General features: G+C 41.6%; 1 protein-coding gene across 2 annotated transcripts in view; it reads right to left on the reverse strand.

Annotated features, from left to right (window-relative positions):
- Nucleotides 1-13,516, reverse strand: part of UBN1 (ubinuclein 1) — a 32,765-nt gene that overhangs the window by 18,063 nt on the left and 1,186 nt on the right. For both annotated transcript variants that reach the window (XM_067473595.1, XM_060786574.2), the window contains exons 2-9: nucleotides 9,286-10,091; nucleotides 8,710-8,796; nucleotides 7,952-8,047; nucleotides 7,589-7,723; nucleotides 6,509-6,612; nucleotides 4,991-5,429; nucleotides 3,069-3,139; nucleotides 1,486-1,615 (exon numbers count right to left, since the gene is read on the reverse strand). In XM_067473595.1, the coding sequence (XP_067329696.1) occupies nucleotides 1,486-1,615; nucleotides 3,069-3,139; nucleotides 4,991-5,429; nucleotides 6,509-6,612; nucleotides 7,589-7,723; nucleotides 7,952-8,047; nucleotides 8,710-8,796; nucleotides 9,286-9,534 (1,311 nt within the window). In that variant the 5' untranslated portion in view covers nucleotides 9,535-10,091. The remainder of the gene's footprint in view (nucleotides 1-1,485; nucleotides 1,616-3,068; nucleotides 3,140-4,990; nucleotides 5,430-6,508; nucleotides 6,613-7,588; nucleotides 7,724-7,951; nucleotides 8,048-8,709; nucleotides 8,797-9,285; nucleotides 10,092-13,516) is intronic.

Below are 13,516 nucleotides of genomic sequence, written 5' to 3' on the forward strand. Positions count from 1 at the left end.
GTAATACAGGTTGTGCTTTATCTCTCTGTTGCAATCCTGCCCCAAGCCACAAGGAGGGGTAGGTGTAAAGTCACAACAACAGCAACAATAATAACAACCACCATGTCAGACTACACAGAGAAGCCACTGAAATCCACAAGGATGTAGACAATCTCAACAGAAAATGAACAAAATCTGGCTATCACTATTTTAAAAACCTCAAAAATCAGGACAGTAAATAACGAGCAACACTTAAAAAGCAGGGGAATTCCAGACAAGAATCAATCAGGGCCAGCTAATACACCCCAACAAAGGATTCCCCCAGAAAGGAAGCAGCCGGGCTTTGAAGCTGGTAGGCCATTAAATGCTAATTAACGTGGCCAATTGTAACATTCACAATTGCCTCAAACAAACAAGAGTTCTTTCTCCCACCCTGGACATTATTCCACAGATATATAAACCTCACTTGCCTAGTTTCCAACAGACCTCACAACCTCTGAGGATGCCTGCTATAGATGGGGTGAAACGTCAGGCGAAAATGCTTCTGGAACATGGCCAGACAGCCTGGAAAACTCACAGCAACCCAATAATATTAATATTTACACAGTCCAGCACAAAAAAATCTTAGTGTCTTGGTTTTTAAGGTCTCTTCCTGAGGTTATTTGTGACACTGATTCAGAAAGTTGCGCTGGTTAGACCGCATCAGCTCCAGTTCCTTAGATAGGGTTACCATGATTTTCTATGGGTAAACAGATGGCAAAACTAGAGCAGATGGAGCAAAATTGGTGACAGCTGGTCAATATATAGCCTACAAACAGGGCTAAAACTAGAGGCACCAAAATGTGTGTTGCCCAGTGTTATTGTGGATTACTTCATAATAATAATAATAATATCTTTATTTATATCCCACTTTTCTTCCTAAAAGAAACCCAAAGCGGCTTACAACATTATATAAAAGACAATACAAAACAATATGCATATGTAAAACAATAACCTATAAAAACAAATTTACAATAAACAAATAAGTATATTTTAAAAGATTTGTCTAATACAATTATTGCAGGCAACTCAACAAGACAGATGGTAAACGTTAACATGATTCAATAAAAGTGAGCCTTCCTGTCATTGCAGCTGAGTGTCTTCATCAAAGCTTACTTTCACTGGAGAGGAAGAAGCTCTGAATGATCGAAGCATATTTTATCTACCAAAAATGTATTTTCCCCAAGGGAAAGGGTGACAGAGATGAACATCTATTGTGGGAGCATCTTTCCACAATCATCTATCTCCCTTTGTCTGAAGGATGCCAAAGACACTGGGACTCAGAGGCATACATTCCCGTGCCCTTAACCAACCATTTAATCTAGAAAGTGTTGTACCTGATTTCCACCCACTTTGTGGTTTGGGATACTGGTGCAACAAAGTGCACTAAACAAACTCATAGATGTTTCAATATCTAAACCAACTGTCTCTCGAAGTGGTGTTGCATTTATTTCTGTGAGGACGCACCTGGTCACAGAGGTAAAGCCTGCGGGCCCGTTTGAGCAAGGTGTCCTTGTTGCAAGGCAGGAAGGAGGCCAGGTGAGCATAAACCCCGGATCGGACCTGGCTGTTCAGCTCCCGTGTTTGTAGCTCTATACTACAGGCAGCAAAAAAGACAGAACAGATTTAGTCCTCTCTTTCTCGAAAAGCCATTCCCTCTATTATCAGAATGAGAGGGAACATAATCTAAAGTCCTTTGGAAATTAAGAAGTTCAACTGGCAATTAATTTAGAAAAGGCAAAAAATACAGTAAGGTGTCCCCTTGACATTAAGTCTAGTTGCGTCTGACTCTGGGTGGTGGTGTTCATCTCCATTTCTAAGCCACAGAGCCAAAGTGGCTGGCATGACTGCATGGAGCGCCGTTACCTTCCCACCAAAGCGGTACCTATTGATCTACTCACATTTGCATGTTTTCTAACTGCTAGGTTGGCAGAAACTGGGGCTAACAGGGGGAGCTCACTCCACTCCCTGGATTCGAACTGCCGACCTTTCAGTCAGCAAGTTCAGCAGCTTAACGGCTTAATCCACTGCACCACTGGCAACACAAAAGTTCTAAAAAGAGTATGAGTAAAGCTATACTGGCAACTGGAGGTGGTCTGAATAGAAGCTAAGGCAAACAGGCCAATCTGAAAGCAGATGTCGTGAAGCCATGCATTTGCACAATTATGAAGTCCTTTAGCAGCAGCTACACCATATTTCTTAGCTAGAAGACTCCTGGTCATTTTTAATAATAATAATAATAATAATAATAATAATAATAAAATAATAATAATAGCTTTATTTTTATAACCCGCCACCATTTCCCTGAAGGGACTCAGGGCGTCTTAGAAGGGGACAAGCCCGAAAATACAAATTAAAACATACCAATAAAATAAAAAGAAACAGAATAAAATCTACATCAGAAAAAAACATTACATCACAGTACACATTTAAAAAACAGTATAATGGCTGAAAGTCTAAGTGCTGAATGTGGAAGGATCAGGAAATGTGCAATCGTTCCTAGATAGAGCCCAGGGAAAGTGCAAAATATTAACAGAAGTAATATACTTCTGTGACTGGCCATAGGAAGAGAGAATGCTTTCTCAGTTGCCATAGCTTAAATAGCAGTTGGTAAGCTTCTGAAATCCTTGGAGCAGGAGTTTTCTGTCCTCCGTTAAAAGGGGATAAAACACCTCATTTGACACTCCAAATAATATACATTTTCTTCCACTGTAACCCTGCTCAATAATAGACAGAATTCCTGAGACAGAGAGAAAATTGCCTCTTTTTTCCCCCTAGGAAAAACCTTTACATTTTCTAGTGAAAAAAAAAACTGGAAACCTGGGGAAATGCAGAGATAAACAGACTTGAAATGTCTTCTCTTTTAAAGAATGAGTGAAATTGTTTTTTTTTAAAGCAGAGTTTTACTCAACTTCAAGACAATTAAAGGAGGCCTCTTAGAACTGGAGAGTGCCAACTATGATGACACAATTATGGTGTAGAATATTATCCCATTAGCTTTTCCCCACTCCTAGAGCATAGACAGTTCAAATGGTATGTTCAGGACTTACTCCAGTAAAATGGTATTCATGTCCTGGTTGAAGAACTTGTGTCTGCCTTCTCCTTCTGCAGCTTTGGCAGCCTAATTTGCAAAGAAGAACAGATTACTGGCCGACAGAACCGCGGATAATGAATAAAAAGAAAAAAAAAACAGAAGGGAAGGAAGGATGTGTGGAGGAGATACAGCTTTCCTGAATAATGCCAGACTGCACCCAACAAAAGAAGGAAATTCTGAATTACTTTTAAATAGTCACATTTTATCACTTTCATAAAGATTCTCTAAATAAAGCTTGGTGATGTAAAGGTAGAACCCACTACAATAATAAAAACATGTTTTAACTTATTTTCGATAGTCAGCCATACAGGCTTTGAGGGTCTTAGTTGCAATTGAAATAGTCTTAAGAATAACCTTTACAAGAGTCAAGACAAAGATCCAGCCAGAGGAAAACTGTTCTTACCATACATCAAGGAAACCACTGACCGCATAGGGAAGCTGATGAAGAAGCACAACCTACAAACTATCTACAGACCCACTAAGAAAATTCAACAAATGCTACGTTCAGCAAAGGACAAGAGGGATTCTCTCACCTCTGCAGGAGTCTACTGTATACCATGCAGCTGTGGACAAGTCTACATAGGGACCCCCAAACTCAGCAGCAAAGCCCAAACACGAATCAAGGAACATGAAAGGCACTGCAGACTAAGTCAACCAGAGAAGCCAGCCATAGCAGAGCACCTGATGAACCAACCTGGAAACAGCATATTATTTGAGAACATAGCAATGCTGAACCCACTGACAACCGCCATGTCAAAATACACAAAGAAGCCACTGAAATCCACAAGCATGTGGACAGTTTCAACAAAAAGGAAGAAACCATTAAAAAGAACAAAATTTGGCTACCAGTATTAAAAAACTCTAAAATCAGACAGTAAATAAAGAGCAACATAAAAAACAGGGGAAATCCTGACATGAAACAATCAGGGACAGCTAACACTTCCCAACAAAAGATTCTCCCAGGCAGCAGGCAGCCAGGCTTTGAAGCTACAAGGCCATTAAATGCTAATCAAGGTGGCCAACTGAAATATCAACACTTCTCTCAAGCAGATAAGAGTTCTTTCTCCCACCCTGGACATTACTCCACAGATATATAAACCTCACTTGTCTAGTTTACAACAAACCTCTCAACCTCTGAGGATGCCTGCCACAGATGTGGGCAAAACACCAGGAAAGAAAGCTTCTGGAACACGGTCATACAGTCCAGAAAACTCACAGCAACCCAGCCTTAAATATGGCCATAAAAGTCTAGGAATATGGAGAAAAGGGCAGAGAGGACCCATGTTTCTTCACTAGTCTTCACTGTTTCTTCACTAGTCTTGCCTACATTCTGAATGGTTATCAAGTCATGCAATGCCAAAACAACGGAGTTTTTCTGATATTTGTCCAAACTCTGGCACCAAACAACAGGACATTCCTCACCCTGCAATCACAAGGTGTATTCACCTGAAGTAGAATATTCCCACCCAATTAAGTCCTTCCATTTGACAAACTAGGCATCTCAAGGAGAACTGCTCCGGGTGCTTCCTGTCTCATCTGAAAACAAGTCTTATCAGGTGACCACACAGATCACAACTGCCTGCTTGTGTAAAATGCCATTACAGCCTCAATTTACAGAAAACAGCCCCTTCAAAATATGAAGGCAACAACAATAAACCTGTGCATGCACTGCCAATGGCTGAGGGACATTTGTGGTAAACTATATGCTGCAAGTGCAAAAGGCCCTAAGGCAGGATGGCAAAAACTTGTGCAATCCCCGGAAATGCTACCAATTATCAATGCAGATGACACAAGCTAAATGGGCCAATGATTTGTAGAGGCTTGCTCATGGCCAGACTAACTCTTACACTTCTTGCCACGTTGTCAGAATGGCATTACCTGAGTCAGTTCCTCGATGCGCTTCTCTAGGGACGGCGGGAGTCCATCCGGAAGGGCCAGGGGCTGCTTGACCTCCTGCTCCAGGCTTACACCGAGGGAGTCACTCCCATCCTCCATGTCATGGAAGTGGCTCTCTTCTGGACATTCAAATAGTATCTTTTCAAGGTCGAGGTCCGACAGGGAGTCCATGGCCGTGGCCGCCTGAAGCAATTCATTGTCGCTGGTGGGGCCAAAGAGGGAGAGGAGAGGGTCCGGCATGCTCTCCACTTCCCGTGGGGTTGGGGTCTCTGGTAAAGAGGGGACGGCGACCTTCGGCTCATGATCCCGTGTTTTCTGAGCATCCTTTTCCTTTTGAAATTTCTTCAACATTTCCTTGACGCTCAGGGAGCCTGAATATTTCTTCTTCTTCTTCTCTTTGCTTGCATTCAGAGCTGTGAACCTGTGAGAGAGGCCCAGTATTATACTCACCACAGAAGAACACAAACATGGGGATACCATAATCATGTTACTGCACACAGTATTACTGGGATTTTTTTTTCATGTTAGGAGCGACATGAGAAACTGCAAATCGCTTCTGGTGTGAGAGAATTGGCTGTCTGCAAGGACATTCCCATGTTTCACCATCCTGTGGGAGGCTTCTCTCATGTCCCCGCATGAGAAGATGGAGCTGACAGACAGGAGTTCGACCCGCTCCCCGGATTCAAACCTCTGACCTTTTGGTCAGCAGTCCTGCCGGCACAACAGTTTAACCCTTTGCACCACCGGGGGCTCTACTTTGTAAATAGCACAAAGCTTGAAAAACTGTTGTGTATGTGATGTCTGAAAGTCACAAGGAATTTTTATTATTGTACTTTGTATGATTGCACATTTGTTCCCCAAAATTATTAAATATACTCCTACTTGTCACATTTCTTCTGAAATGTGGGGTTGCAACATCCCCCCCCCTTTTAAAATTAGGCAACTCCATTAATTTAAAATTGTTTCAAGCTCTGAATCTATGCTCGTAGAATCAGAAAAAATCTGCATATTTCTCACTGTCAAAATATCTTATCTATTTATCTCATTCATAAGAAGCCGTGGTGGTGCAATGGGTTAAACACTTGTGCTGGCTGAGCTGCTGAGCTGAAGGTCATGGTTCGAGTCCACGAGAGAGGGTGAGCTTCTGTCTGTCAGCTCCAGCTTCCCATGAGGGGATATGAGAGAAGCCTCCCACAGGATGGTAAAACATCAGGGCATCCCCTGGGCAACGTCTTTGCAGATGGCGAATTCTCTCACACCAGAAGCAACCTACAGATTCTCAAGTCACTTCTGACACACACACAAAACTCCCATAATTTTCCTGGGATGCAGATTATTAATGAAGACCAGGTTTCATTCACACCACAGAAGGAAATTAACAGCTAGAACAAGTATCTGAACTGGATTATCCCAGTTCTTCCACTGAAGTCTAACAATTGCTGATCAAAGAATGAGGCATCCATCATTTGAACAATCATTAGAACAATGCTGGACTCTTACCCAGTTTTAGGAAACTTAGATTTTTTAGATTTCTTTTCCTTGTCATAAGAATCATCCTTTTTCTTCTTCTTCATCTTCTCACCTCCTTCTTTCAACTTCCGCTTCTAGATATGAAAAAACGCTTATTATACAGCACCAGGTGTTGGAGGAAGCAACTTTCTCAAGCCTCCTCTACATGATGTTTCTGTTTTATAATGTGTTTTATAATGTGTCGTTTTATAACCTGAAGTATAGATCTTATTTGATTTGCAGTTTCCTTATCTCTATATATTTATCTCTATATACCTAAAGCAATTGGGGGGGGGGGGGTTGCAGGTCATGTGACTGACTCAGTGACAGTTCAGAATGTTCAGGTTTAAACAGGATGACAGTTAGGGAATGTCAGTTGAACCAGTTAGAGAAGTGTCTTGAACCTTGAATGAGTTTGAGTATAGAAGTCTGCCAGAGTGCAGAAGCTCATGTTAGGAAGTTAGCAAATTGTTGAGGTTGTGTTTCATTTGAAAGTAAACTCTTATTAAAGAGAGATGTATAAAGCAACATAGTTTATGAAGAAACTGTTAAAGATTATAAGTTCAAGATACAAACTCTCTGAAATGTTACTGAAGTTTTAAAACCTTGACAAGAAATGTGCTTGCATCTTTAAATACATGAAGTTATCAGTAAACAAAACCTGTTATCTTTAAAAGAAGTCTGCTTGCATCATTGTCTGTTGAAAGTATAAACAGAAACAAAATATCTACATGCCCAGCAATCATCTATTATCAAATAAACTCTGCTACCCCAATTAGATTGTGATCCTAACAGTTCATAATACCGTGATGGTCAGTGATCCTAACATGTCATGATCCATTATCCCCAATACCAAGAGCCCTTCCCACAAAAAGAGATAAAAAGGTATTGGGTACAAGCTCGCAGTTTGAAAAGACAGAAACAGCATTTATTGGCTAACTTGAGGTGAGATTAGAAAAAAAAGTGAGGTACTCACTGTTTTCTCTTATCAGTCAGAAATACAAGTATACATTACAGAAGACTGCTTAAATACAAACACAGATATACATTCAGAACATCACAACTCCAGACCTTAGGAGATTTCTTCTTTTTCTCTTTGATATAGTCATCCTCCGATTCTGAAGCCTGTCGGAACTGAAGGGTTCCAGAGTTAATATAAAAGCCTCCATACTTGGTCGTTAAAGATGCTGGAACAAGCTCATCGTACTGGGAAAAGAACAGAGAGATCAATCAGGAGGGTTTTGTTTAATGCAAAACTGGGATAATCGCAGGGATAGGCGGGTATTAAATGATATGATTATAATTATTACTGGATGTCATTCTCAAAAGAACAGCTGAACTTTCCGTTCCTTAGCTCTACTGTATTTCCCCTTGACAAAGACAACTTGGGATGCATGGAGACAACACTTCGCTTGCGCCTCTTTCTTTACTTACTGCTTCAGAATTATCAATGAAGGAATCAGATTCATCATATCCATAGCCCATATCAATCAAATCCTGAACACGGTCTTTCCGGCGCTTCTTTCCACCCTGAAATCAAAAATATCATGTTTACCCATAACTGAATTGAATGCGTTCCATTGTTAAATCCAGCAAAAACCAATCTGTTGGTACCAAAGCCTGATAGACATGCCTAAAGCCGTCACTCTACATCTTACATTTTGAAACTGAAAAGGAAACAGTCTGAGTACAATCCAGGTGGACCACGCTGAAACCTAAGCAATCATCATGAGGCTATTTATAGCCAAGCTTCTCATAAAATCTAGGCCAAGCTACTATAAAATCCATAGCAAGGCAATGTATTGGCAAAAGGTGATATAGCATAATGTGCCCAGAATTCTATCTCCAGATGCCTAGGGTTGAATGCTTCACTGAGCTAGAATGTTTAATGCATGTCCTTAGATAAGGCAGTCTTGCTCTCACTAATCTGCCACGTAAAACAGTAGGATAAAGGCAGTTTACATGGAAGAACAGACAAGAGACAAGGATAAAAATGTAAACTAGGATAGAAAGGCAAACCAAAGTGTCCTGCACTTGATTATCGCTTGTCCTGAAATCACCACTCTGAAATACTTCAGTAGTGCTTGGTATCATATACACTCCAAACATGAGGACAATCCCAGAGTTAAATGCATTTTTATAGCATTTGTATAAGAAAATATACTGTACACAGCTATGATGTAGAAGCTTACGTATTTCTCTTCAAACTTCCTGGCAAGTGCTTCCACTTTGTGCTTCTCTTTTTCTTCATCATTGAAGGGATCAGCAAGGTCTCTCTTCTGCAGGGAAAGAAAACAGTGCAAAATACCTGAATGGTATCTGTCAGGTCGTTTCACAAAGAAGCAACCAAGCCACAAGAGAGGTTCTGAGATGCTCCATTGAGAGATCTTATTGCTTCCTTAGGACTGAAGAGCTCACTACTGTTAAGGATCAAAATATACTGACCCCTTGTAGAGGACTACTAATTCAGGGGCCACTATACTTGTGTTTGGTCTGATACAGGTATCTTGTTTATTTGAACACTGTCAAAACCTGGCAATAGTGGAAATGTGAAGCCCTATGCCATGTTTCCTTTTTTATTTTAATTTAACATGATTGCTTGTATTTTAATTTGGTTTTATTTTAATACATGATGAAAGAACAGACTACACATGGAACATATGACTTCTGGGTATAATACAAAATGGGTAAAAGAGTAGGTAACTCCTACTTGCCCAATCATTGTACTGAAATACGTACATCAGAGAACGAAAAAAAAAGATATATACCTTTTCTCCAGCAGAACTGCTCTTCCCTTTCCCACGTGAATTCTTCAACAGTTCAGGATAAAAGAACTCTGGACAGCGCTTGTGATCCGGTTCAAAGAGGGCTAGGGCAATGCGAACAGCTGCGGCCGTAGGTTCTGCTTCCTGCACATGTTCTGTTCCTGCGCCATCTTCCCGACGTGCCTTTTTTAGTAAAGTGGTGCTCAGAGGTCCTGAGAGAGGAGTGAGCTGGACCCTGTGAGGTTCCGTCATGGCTATACTTACACTGCAGCCACTCTCACGGCATAGTTTCGGTCAGCTGATGCCAAAAACTGCACCAGTATGGCGGCAGAAGCATCACCAGTAAGAAATACACAGAAAAATAGATATCAAATACAGAAAACTGATAAGGATGCTGGATTCCACTTTAAAGTAAATAGACAAAAAACTAACAATCTCTTGTTTCAAAGAGGTGAAGAATCAGCCCATAGCAGTGTATTTACAGAGCCAATTTGGGGAAAAAGTTATAGCCTTGAAGCGATCCAATTCCACATCAGGCAGAAAAAAAGGAAGGAGAGGGAGTGTGTTCTGAAGGGAGCCAGTTTCAATGTAATCTTCAGAACTAAGGTCAGTTGGGGTTATCGCTTCTTGCATTTGGCCTTTCCCCATGTGGATGGCTGGCAAGACGCACAGAATACTGGATACATTTGCTCCTTTTTTTCTCTGTATTTTCTGCCAAGCAAAGGTCTGTTAACACTCAGGTCCAAATTAATCCAGATTTCTGGCCTGCAGGCATGCTTTATTTCAAAAACATTTCTTCTTATTCCAACCTAAGTAAGAACACAAAAATGTGTCAGCCACAAACATCAACACAGGTACCATGCAAAGGTTTTGTTGTTTTTGCTGAACACTGTAACTGAAAGGTTGGGCCTCAAAGCATCCTTACACTTGACTCAACTCAATGGAATTTGTTACCAACTCAGGTCTGAAGTGCAGCCCATGGGCCACTTGCGGTCCTCAGCCCCTTTTAGAATCATAGAGTTGGAAGAGACCTTGTGGGCCATCCAGTCCAAGCCCTTGCCAATGGTCCTTCCCTGAGTCAACAAAACTGCCAGGGAATGCAGTCCTAGTTGACAAGTAAATACATACACAGGATAGGACTGGAAATCCTATTGTTAGACAAGTGTGCATGAATGGGTTACTGCCGCTATGATGCCCATCTTGAGCACTAGCCAAAAGCACAGTTAAAAACAAGAGTGATAAGCTTTATAATCCACCAAGGCAATTTCTACTTTTTAAGCAATTATAAACAGACAAGCAGTGCATGACACATTCTGAACAATAATCTGACCAGAAGTTTTTCAGAATAATAATAATAATAATAATAATAATAATAATAATAATAATCAACTTTATTATACCCTGCCACCATCTCCCCAAGGGCAGCTTGCATGAGGCCATGCCCATCAGTACGATAACACAAGAACACAACAGAAAATAAGAAAATAAAACAACATAATATAACATAACATACATAATATAAAATAACATACAGAATGCATCTAAGCTGAACTCTGACAGATGCTTCATAAACAATATCTAAATTCTAGAACTTGACCTTCATCTCATACCAACAAAGCATAAAAATACCCAGGTATTTCATTCTCTTAAAAGTACAATGACAAACTGAAGATTCTTAAGTAGTTGACAAAAAGGATTCAGGGCAATCGCTTAGATGACGATCTGTGGCTATATAAAGCATTTACTAATAAAGACTGTCTCTGAACAACTGGGCTTATGACAGTAGCATGGCATTCTGTTTTCCCAGGGCACACAATCTGAATGGTGTACAAACAACAGGCTTGGGAGAACACCTTGGTAGATGTCATTTCCTTAGGGATAACTGCTTCTAAACAATACCTCGCAGAGGAATAAGACTTCTAAAAAGCCACGAAGAGAGCAAGCGTGAAGGATCCTGTTTGTTGAGCCCTAATCTATCTGCCTCTCAGTGGCTGAGCTTGGCATCTTGGGAGTCATAAAATCACAGAGTCGGAACAGGCCTTGGGAATAATGTAGTCTTGTAAAGGAGAGATTGTCACTCCCAGAGACAGTGTGTTCTACCACTGCCAGGGGATTTCTTCTAATGTTTTTGTCTTGAAGTGCTCCTCTGCCATCTCCACCCACTTCTTCCAGCCCTTTTCCTTGCACTATCACCTGCAAGACAGCCTTTCAGGTATCCGAATGCTACTATCCTGTCACCCGTTGATTTGATTTCCTCCAGGGTGTTCTTGCCCAGAACTTTGAACATGCTCCTCTCTCAATAGTCTTTAATGCCACCTACACACGTTGATGATACCAATCCTGACTGTCCATAACACCAAGAACTCATAAGGGCTAATGCACCAGCCAAATTACCTAAAGGCACTGGATTGTATCTACCCTATTTACTCAAAATTAATGCTCACCTTCTTTGGCTTAAATGCCTCACCAAAATTAGGGTGCACATTAGATTTGGCTAATACGGTAATCCTAGTGCTGAATCAAAGCCAAAGGGGAAGCTGCTTCAGGAGCCCCTGGAGGTCCTTTGAGGGACTCCATCTCTGATGTAATGGTCATGGCTCAATGCTATGCCATCCTGGGATTTGTAGTTTGGTGACACACCAGCCTTCTTTGGCAGAGAAGACTCGAGGCCTTGTAAGACCACAGCCCCCTAATTCTATAACATTGAAGCAATGCAATTAAACTGTAGAAAATAATGAAGGGCTATCCATAGTCCTTTCCCTTTCTCATCCAAGCGAGGCCTCGGGAATCTGAGGAGGAAAAGGGCCTTCTCTCAGCCTCCAGGCCCATCTTTGAGGATTCTGTGCCCAAGAGAAGTCTGGGAAATCTGTAGGGTTGCCGTGACTCAAAACATACTGCCCACTGGCTCCTGTGGCTACTAGTTACATCCATTGAATTATCCACATTCTGCAACCCCAAGGTTAGTCATTCACTAAGATTTTATTTAAAATTACTTCTCCTTTTGTTTAAAAGTATCTAGCCCAGGCATGTGTAAACTTCTGTCCTCCTTGTGTTTTGGATTTCCAACTCCCACAATTCCTAATGTAAAGGCCTTCACCCTGAATGGAATTCCCATAGCTTCCTCGATAGGAAGTAAGACTTGTGCACTTAAGCAAAACCTGAGTGTGTTCAAGACAGACTTAGGCACAGGCCAACTTTGGCCCTCACTCCAGGCGTTTTGGACTCCAACTCCCACAGGAATTGTGGGAGTTGGAGTCCAAAACACCTGATGGGCCGAAGTTTGCCCACACCTGATCTAGACTGCAGCATGAATGCCGTTTGATTTTCTTTTCACTGCCCTGGCTTTGATGGAATTCTGGGAGTTGTAGTTTTAACAGACACCAGCCCTCTTTTGGTAGAGAAGACGAAAGACTATATAAAACTACAACTCACATTGTTCCATTGCAGCAAAGTGTGGCAGTTAAAAGCAAGAGTCAAACTGTATTCATTCTACAGCAGGCATGGGCCAACTTTGGCCCTCCTTCCAGGTGTTTTGGACTCCAACTCCCTTGAAGTCAGCCCAGAAGTTTGAACTGGTACAGCGGGCAGCAGCCAGGCTCCTTACTGGAGCAAACTATAGGGAGCATACAACACCCCTATTAAAACAGCTTCATTGGCTGCCAATAAGCTGCCGAGCCGAATTCAAGGTGCAGGTCATGACCTATAAAGCCCTAAACAGTTCAGGCCCCGCCTATCTTCGCGATCGCATCTCCTTCTATGAACTGGCGTGAGCTCTAAGATCTTCTGGGGAGGCCCTCCTCTCGGTCCCACTACCATCTCAAGTGCGGTTGGTGGGGAGGAGAAAGAGAGGGCCTTCTCAGTGGTGGCCCCCCGCCTCTGGAACACTCTTCCAAGGGAAATAAGACAGGTCCCATCCCTCCCCTCCTTTCGTAAGAGCTTGAAGACCTGGTGGTTTCAACAAGCTTTTGAAAATGACCAGTTCTAACTCAGCCCCACACATTGTCTAATATGGCCTTATTCTTCCTACTAATTACCCAGATTCTTTCCTCTAATCGGCCCCGGAATGAACAGCCACAGACCTGTACCTAATATTATTGTTGCCTGACATAGCATTGCACTTAATTCCCGGGCACCCTAGAATTTTTTGTGTTTGCACAAATCTTTTAAATTTTTAATTGCCTTGAACAGGCAGAATTACTTTTAATATATGTGTGTTATAGCAGCAATTTTTATG

This window comes from Anolis sagrei, chromosome X (genome assembly GCF_037176765.1).
Source record: "Anolis sagrei isolate rAnoSag1 chromosome X, rAnoSag1.mat, whole genome shotgun sequence".
In the NCBI taxonomy this organism is placed as follows: Eukaryota; Metazoa; Chordata; class Lepidosauria; order Squamata; family Dactyloidae; genus Anolis; species Anolis sagrei.